The sequence below is a fragment of the Chanos chanos genome, chromosome 2, assembly GCF_902362185.1.
Source record: "Chanos chanos chromosome 2, fChaCha1.1, whole genome shotgun sequence".
Taxonomy (NCBI): domain Eukaryota; kingdom Metazoa; phylum Chordata; class Actinopteri; order Gonorynchiformes; family Chanidae; genus Chanos; species Chanos chanos.
This window is the reverse complement of record NC_044496.1, coordinates 14688688-14696498: the sequence shown is the minus strand read 5'-3', so window position 1 is coordinate 14696498 and position 7811 is coordinate 14688688. Positions and strand designations below refer to the sequence as shown.

Below are 7811 nucleotides of genomic sequence, written 5' to 3'. Positions count from 1 at the left end.
TTCATCTTTACAGTATTCAAAACATTATAATTTTATGACAAATATGTACACTCTGCAGAGCCGTTTTTGTGGCCCTCATACCCAATGTCACTGTTGATCAATTCACTGTTGCAAGAAAAAAACAAACACTGCCACTCAAAAGCAGTTAACAAAAGCATGTGAAAAGCTTTCAGTTTTCTTTTCGTTGCCGTTTTCCGAGAAGCTGTTGCACAATCCAGGACTTTACTTCTCTGACCAATTTTTTCAGAGTCCAAAATTCCAGGCATTGCCCAGTCCTCATGAATATAAAACAGGCTCGGACAGTGAGCAGCCAGAATTAAACTGAGGTCTTGACTGACTCATCCAAAAGAACACAGGAGCAGTGAGGTGAGTGACCAGATGAAGGAACGGAAAAACAGATGCTGCAGCTCTTCACTATGTTTCTGTAGACTGATGCTAACTCTCATAGCTGCCTTTTATGCCTTCACAGACTGACCAAATTTTGAGTCACGTGCTTGTTCTTTTTGTGTCCTAGTTTGAACCTCCGACAACATGAAGCTGTTCCTTGCTGGACTGGTGCTGGTTATGGTTGCGGTTGCTCATGCCCAGTGGTACAACTTCCCTGGAGAAGCCATTGGAGGTGTGTTCCTGTCACTTTATTTGCAAACTGATTGCACATTGTGGATGGTACAGTGAAACCACAACAGGACATACAGTATGTCCATAAAGTATGGCAAAAGCAATGTAAACCTTTTTCAAGACAATAAACTCAAACGTGTTTATGAAATGAATTTCATTTATAAGTATAGTAAAAGCCATTCGTTTTGAGTTGAAAGCATTTATTAACCACATTTTTCTTTTATCCTCTGCAGGTGCCAGAGACATGTGGCGTGCATACAGCGACATGAGAGAGGCCAACTGGAAGAACTCTGACAAGTACTTCCATGCCCGAGGAAACTATGACGCAGCAAAACGAGGCCCTGGGGGCAGATGGGCTGCCGAGGTGATCAGGTGGGTCATGTTGTTCGCTACAAAATTTGGTACAGAGTCAGCATGGCGGCTGCTATAAAGAGTATGCCATGGTTTCTAATTTGGAAAATAAAGTTCTGTTTTGGAAACAATATAAAAAGAAGATAATCTAACAAGTATAGAAGTTTTGAATCAATCTGAATTCAACTTAAATATCATTTGTCTGTTTGGAATAAATTTCATTTTGTTGTGGGATGTCCTTCACTTTTAGTGATGCGCGGGAATCGGTGCAGACAAACTCTGGCAGAGGACATGAGGACTCAGCAGCTGACCAGGAGGCAAATCGCTGGGGACGAAACGGTGGTGATCCCAATCGCTACAGACCCGAAGGTCTTCCTGAAAAGTATTAAACCCAAACCTCTCTGAGGGATGACAACAACGCATCATTTACAAACAAACTCAAATGGCTTTTTGCATGCAAAGAAACAAAAACTTTGATGTAATTCAGATCTAAAATCATTAGAATTAAACATTTATTTTAAATGTTTGAATTTTTTGCAGTGCTTGGAGAAATAGTGACATGCTTTGTCCACTTTTGGTCTTAAATAAATTGATAAAATGATGACATGGTGTATTTTCTTCATCTGTCCATTGCTTTATCATAGGTATCATTCAAATGCTTCCGGAATTCAAAATTTACTGGTGTATGTCTGTTATTCTAGCTTTTCTTTCATGTTCAACCTTGCTGAAGCAGTGTGTATATTGGGATTCAGCTGCAATAACAGAAAACAGAGTGACAGTCAAAAGATTTTCCAGTTGGCAGATATGATTATAAAACTTTGGCACATCTCTCCATATCATCAGGATATAGGCCGGGTGTTTGACGTGGCTCTGATCTACAATGAATAAATATAACAAATATAAAACTTTGACACCTCTTCATATCAGTGTTCATCTTGGCTGCTCGTTTCCTAAATATTGCAGCTCTAACACATTTCCGTATTCACACTCAGCTGAGCTGTTTGTTTGGCCCTTGGCCAAAGGTCTTCAGATTTTCAGTGGAAGATGTCAATATGAGAAACAGGTGGTTGGTATTAGGATCCCTAGGGAAGGCAGAATAGACTTGGTGTTCAGAGTCAGGTTAAACAGAAATAAGAGCGTGCATAAACCAGAGACCCTGCAATTTCAGATACGAAATTCATATTAACAGTAATCTTATTTGCTCAAAATGTTGTAAAATACAGAGCTAAAACAGATTCATAATTTATGAATAAAAACATAAAAATGTCATGGGAATTAAATGGGGCTATAAATTTACCATGTGTATTTTAAAACAAGACATAATGTAAATAATAAATGAGATGCCCAAGCTACCATTAAAAACACACAAATAAACGGATGAACTAGACAATACAAACAGCACAATTTCAATCACATGTGGAATGAAACACAGGTACTCTTAAATTTTTTTTATAAGACTGACTTCTACGGAAAGAGTAACTAAAGAACAGCACTGCAATTCTTTTTAATTTAAATGCAGTATATTGAGTGATATGAGTACACAAGAGACATTTGCTTACTAACTTTTTAAGCTGACTGAGAGTACTCCATGTTTTAACACGCTGCACGTTCACTGGTGAACTTTGATCCATTTGGTGTTCACAGGGTCATAAACAGAACCAGTTCTCCCATTTTTCGTTTGCTGTGAGACACCTGCTGGTCATTGTTTTTTTCTTCCCTGTTCAGTGTAAGTGGTTAAAAAGAGAATGCTGTTCAATTACAGGTCATTGATCTTCGATTTATTCAAGATGTCATCAGGATAATGGTTTGTCAATTGCGTTGCTAGTTAACTGTCACTCCCGTTAAGTTCACGTAGATAAAAAATCATTAGCTTATCTGCCATCCCATCAACTGGCCTTATCCATGTCAACATTCAACCACGCGCAATAAATTAAACCCTGGCAAAACAATCAACTGTATCTTTGTTTTGATGACTGTTTTTTGGAGATATGCAGATGCATTAAAATGCAAGTGGCAAGACATTTAATTCAATACAGTACTGGAAAAAACTTAATATACTAACACACATGCTAATGCAGACACTGAAGTTCCACATAAAAAGGAAAGCAAAGCCAGAACATTCTTTTTTTATCAAATATTTTATTGGTTTGGTCCTGAGGTGACAAATTAGTCAAACAGTCCAAAGCCCATGTCGTCGTCAGACTCCTCAGACTCCTCCTTCTTCTCTTCTTTCTTCTCCTCTGTTTAAAAAGAGACAGGCAACATCAATACTAAAATCCATCGGGTGAAGGAACACAGCCCGTGGCGTAAACAGCCCCCATGCAACTGACTGTAGGAGACAATTACGCTCGACCCCCCCCCCCCCCCCCCCCCACGACCTCTTCAATACCAAACCCGCTGTCGTCAAAAATCTACATGTTACCGAGTTTCATTAGCTCATAATTGGAATGATAACATACCCATAGACAAGCATGCTCTTGTTAAGTCAGCAATAAAAGATAAAAGATCAAATGCTGTGAACGACAACTGATGGCAAAAATCAAACAGAACTGAACAGAATGGAGGCAGGTGCTTAAAAAGGGCTCTTCAGAAAGCAGGGCTGACCCCAAACTCCATAAGACACAGTGAAGAGCTCTTTGCCGTAAAAGGAGTCAACACTGAAGAGGTTACTGACCTGCGGCGGCAGGGGCGGCAGCTCCTCCTGCGCTGGGGGCAGCAGAGCTGGCAACAGCTACAGCGCCACCAGATGGCACACTGGCAAGTTTGCTAAAGCCTGAGAGGAAGACACGTCCATCCACCCCCCAACAGACACAGACACTTATTTCAGTGAACATAAAAGGAACTGAACATCTTCAATACCAAGAAATTTGGGTTTACTTAAAAGTCAGTTAAACTTAAAGGTGCAATGGTAAATAGCGGAACTGCTCCTGTGCTTTCATATATAAAAAGACAAAGATATGTTCCTGGGTAATGATTGTCATGATGCACCATCTTGGGTCCAATCATTGAATAGCAAAGTGTTTTGTTTCCAGTATTTTCAATCCAGGAGATCAGGGACTACAATTTACATGTTGCATCTGCATATTTTCCTGTAGATTCACTTATTATTTGCAGTATTGTTACTTTACAACCCTGTGAAATATGGTGTAATGTTCTCCACATTTGCCTTAAACTCACCTTGAGCGATCACATCCTCAACATTCTTGCCATTGAGCTCTGAAATCACCTAAAATTAAGTAAAAAAAATACTATAACCATTAAATACACCACCAGGCATTTGTGAATCTATTTTATGAATATAATCCTTCCTTTGGAATCCTTCCTACCTTCTCCATGCGGGTGTCATCGGCTTCAATGCCAACACTTTCCAGGATCTTCTTGATGTCACCTGCCTGAGGGCTATCTTTGCCCCCCAGGGCAGCAAGCAGGTAAGCAGCAACGTAACGCATTCTAAAAGAAATCAGAGCAAAAGGGTTTAGTGACAATCAGCAACATTAAATGTAAGCGACAAGGACATCTCAAAAAATGACATGCCGTTTTCAATCCAAATAAAGGAGTCAATGGGATTTAGATGATCAAGGTAAATTCAATATACACGCGTGATCCTATACCTAAGGTATCACGTTCGTATAACATTACAGCTAATTTAGACAAACGTTCCTAGTTATAGACACAAAGTTTCAAACTATGACTCCAGCAATTAAGTTTCGACCAAACACAACTGTATAGTTTTTATGTAATGTTCCATATAACTCTTAACGAGATCGCAGTTTTCTGATGAATACCTTCAAAACGCAACCCATACAACCATTTATTCCCAAACAAACCTCGTAGAGCTCTGATTCCACTCCAACACACATTTACCACGACAGTGAATTATTCTAAATACAACTGAAAAGTGATAAAAACTAACTTGTACTTAAATGTTTCAAATGAATGATACTTTTGCAGAGAACTGAGTCATATTTTTAGGAGACTGCTGTGTTAGCTCTGATAGCTAACTAAAGACTGCTAGCAATCAATTGGATCCACATGGTTGTGTTAGCTAGCTAGCGAGCTAGCTTGCTAATGTTATTTAACGTATTTTGTTATTTCCAGCTGCTGTATTACAGGGCAGACTATAACTAAACTGTAAGCCGGCATTTTAACATAACAAAACTCTTAAGCATTTTTCAAAAGCAAAAAAAACGTGAAGTGAGGCCACTCACTTTATGGAGAGAAGGTTTTCGCGTGTTCACGACGAGACACGTACAAGGCAGAAAGGAAGTTGAAAGGCGTCAGCGAACGGAAGAACGGTCAGGACGATGACGTAAACATGGAGGGCGAGACAAAGCTGAGCATGGGCAATATGTGAACTTATAACTTCTTTACGGTCAGAGGCAATTGCAATTAAAAGATAATTTCCATGTACCATCTAAAGAATTTCTATGGTGAAAATCACGGTCGCTGAACAGCAGTGATTTAACTCAACTGAATTTTACTAAATGAGTTTAAATTTTATTTAACTTTCAGTGCATATTAATGGAGAACGTCTATCAAATATGCAGAAGCTAAAAAGCTTCGTGTTCAATAATTTAAAATTGAGTTTAAAATTGAGCTTCAGTCTGTTGCTGAATTTCATAATAATTCGTACAGTTTTACTGGACCCAGCCTACGTAACCTTGGTGTGTCCTCTTTTAGTAGGTGGTGTAATTCTGAGCACCCCGTTGTGCTAATCTGAACGTCCTAAAGCGTCAATTAAAGAAAAGAAAAAAAGAGGAACTTTCTTTCTTTCTTTCTTTTTCAACAGGGTCTCATGCTAGAGCGGTATACCTCATGTTTTTTCTTGCCTATAGGTTTGCCCAGTTCTTGTAATGTGGAGTGCCTGCATTGTTTCTCCTATATCTGTTAGTTTGGACTGTTTATGCGTGTATATGGGTGAGACTAACCATACTGGGCAGCATGTCACTGAACTCCATAAACATCACGTACAACACCACCCAAATCACTCACAGACTTGTCCTTCCAGCTGCACTGACAGCTTTTCTCTATGCTGTCATATTCACCCACACACAGAAACCTTAGAGCATACTGATATTCACAAACACGAAAGCTCATATGATCATGTGCACTTACTTTTTATTGTGTTTTGTTACATAAAGCAGACAGTGTGAGTGCAACCATGTCATTGTGAGAAAAGACATGACGTGAGTCTTCAGTCCAAGACATTGGGTTCTATTGATGATAGAAGAATTGGTCCCACATTGATCCTATAGTGTGTCTTACTGACACAGCTACTAACACACTAACTGTAGGAGCAGGAAATCAATGTTTCAGTCTAGATTTTCTTACTACAAGCATGCTAACTAGATAACATTCTTCAAAATTATGAAGTCAGAGCATCTCTCACAACACAATGTCAAACGTGAATTCAGAGTTTTTTTAAAGTATGGACAAACTTAACCAAGAGTATTTTAAAAGTCAGTAAGATTCAGGGCAGTTTCTCTTGATAACTGTTTGGTTAATTTGCAGCATTCAAACCTCACAGACATATAGCTTTCCAAATGTTGGATAATTTATGATCTTGAACAGCAACCACCTAGGTGACAGAGGCAAGCACATGCTTCATCTAATACATCTTTAACCAGTGTTACTGAGTGGCATAACACGCTTGGAGGAGATTGCTACAAATCCACCAGACCAGCAATAAACAGTAAGAGAGAGAGTCACTCCGGCCAACACACATTCAGAGTAACGTGGCACAATCGGTTCCCTTGGATCTCCTGTGGGTGTTTCACGGCTGGGATTCAGACCGTGAAAGTCAGGTGTAGGATGCATGTCTGTATTGTGACAGGGATTGGGATGCTTGTTATTGGATTATACAGAGTAAGTCACTCTTTTGGAAATACATGGCATAGCTAATAGCAATGACTCATTCTCCCTGTTGATATGTCTGTTTGAGGTCCCTGAGCTATCCCTGGCATCTTTTTTTATATCTAGAATCCAGGTCCTTTAATTATTGATTGATTTGCTTTAGTGCATGTTGAATTATTAACATTTTACTCAAGTGCTTGTGTGTGGGTATGTGTGTGTCTGAAGTGGTGGAGAATTTATGGTGCAACCAGTCATCCAAAGAAGCCTTTCTCTCTCTCCCTCTCTCTCTCTCTTTCTGAGACACACATTCAAACTGTTTCTCTCTCTCCTTCTTTCTCTCTCTCTCTCTCTCTCTCTCTCTCACACACACACACACACACACACACACACACACACACACAAACTTCCTCTCTCTTCTTCTCTCTCTCTGTTTGTCTCTCCTCTTCTTGCACAGGCAGAAGTTGAATCTTCTTAAACAGATGCTATCAGATTGTGGAACAGGAGCCTGTTATATCTGTTAAGGGCCCAGATGTGGTGAAAGTATTATATTTCTCCTTTACTAAACAATATGAATTTGTGATACAGATTGAGATTGATTTATATTCAAACGTGATCTGTAGGTCATTTGTACCACTCCCATGAATGCTTAAGGTCCAGTTGCAGGATGCCAGACAGATTGGTAAACACAGAGCAATTAATTTTTAATTTATGCTCTGCACAAAATGTGTCTTGTGTCTGGGGGTTTGAATGCATTATTACAGACTGGATAAAAAAACCTTTAGCCAATGTAAGACAGAAAATGAAGATTCAAAAACAAGACGGATGTTGTGCAAATTATATTTTAATATTGCTCTTTGTTGGTATTTTTGTATCCATTCACTTGTTAATCTCACGCCCTGCCACTGTCTGTCTGTCAGATTGTTTCTCTCTTTGTCTGTCAGTCCTCCTCATTTTATTCTTTTTCCTGTTCATGCAAACAAGTACTTTTG

The 7811-nt window shown here is 39.2% G+C and overlaps 2 protein-coding genes across 2 annotated transcripts; one reads left to right on the top strand and one right to left on the bottom strand.

Moving 5' to 3' along the window:
- The first annotated feature begins 258 nt into the window (after positions 1-258).
- saa (serum amyloid A) lies at positions 259-1571 on the top strand. Its single transcript, XM_030765884.1, has 4 exons — positions 259-366; positions 515-619; positions 852-990; positions 1220-1571. The coding sequence occupies exons 2-4, from the start codon at positions 532-534 to the stop codon at positions 1356-1358; spliced, it is 366 nt and encodes a 121-aa protein (XP_030621744.1). The 5' UTR covers positions 259-366; positions 515-531; the 3' UTR covers positions 1359-1571.
- A 1517-nt stretch (positions 1572-3088) lies between these two features.
- rplp2b (ribosomal protein, large P2 b) lies at positions 3089-5247 on the bottom strand. Its single transcript, XM_030794365.1, has 5 exons — positions 5178-5247; positions 4296-4419; positions 4147-4195; positions 3644-3742; positions 3089-3209 (listed from the first exon to the last, which is right to left on the bottom strand). Exons 2-5 carry the CDS (start codon positions 4416-4418, stop codon positions 3136-3138), a joined length of 345 nt encoding a protein of 114 aa, XP_030650225.1. The 5' UTR covers position 4419; positions 5178-5247; the 3' UTR covers positions 3089-3135.
- Positions 5248-7811: the final 2564 nt, after the last annotated feature.

What these genes read in the sequence shown, in the direction of transcription:
- saa (XM_030765884.1), top strand. Translation starts at nt 532, where the DNA reads ATGAAGCTGTTCCTTGCTGGACTGGTGCTGGTTATGGTTGCGGTTGCT. An exon ending in CCCTGGAGAAGCCATTGGAG is followed by an intron (nt 620 to 851) that starts GTGTGTTCCTGT and finishes TATCCTCTGCAG; the next exon opens with GTGCCAGAGACATGTGGCGT. An exon ending in TGGGCTGCCGAGGTGATCAG is followed by an intron (nt 991 to 1,219) that starts GTGGGTCATGTT and finishes CTTCACTTTTAG; the next exon opens with TGATGCGCGGGAATCGGTGC.
- rplp2b (XM_030794365.1), bottom strand. Translation starts at nt 4,418, where the DNA reads ATGCGTTACGTTGCTGCTTACCTGCTTGCTGCCCTGGGGGGCAAAGAT. An exon ending in ATGACACCCGCATGGAGAAG is followed by an intron (nt 4,196 to 4,295) that starts GTAGGAAGGATT and finishes ACTTAATTTTAG; the next exon opens with GTGATTTCAGAGCTCAATGG. An exon ending in TGAGGATGTGATCGCTCAAG is followed by an intron (nt 3,743 to 4,146) that starts GTGAGTTTAAGG and finishes TCTTCCTCTCAG; the next exon opens with GCTTTAGCAAACTTGCCAGT.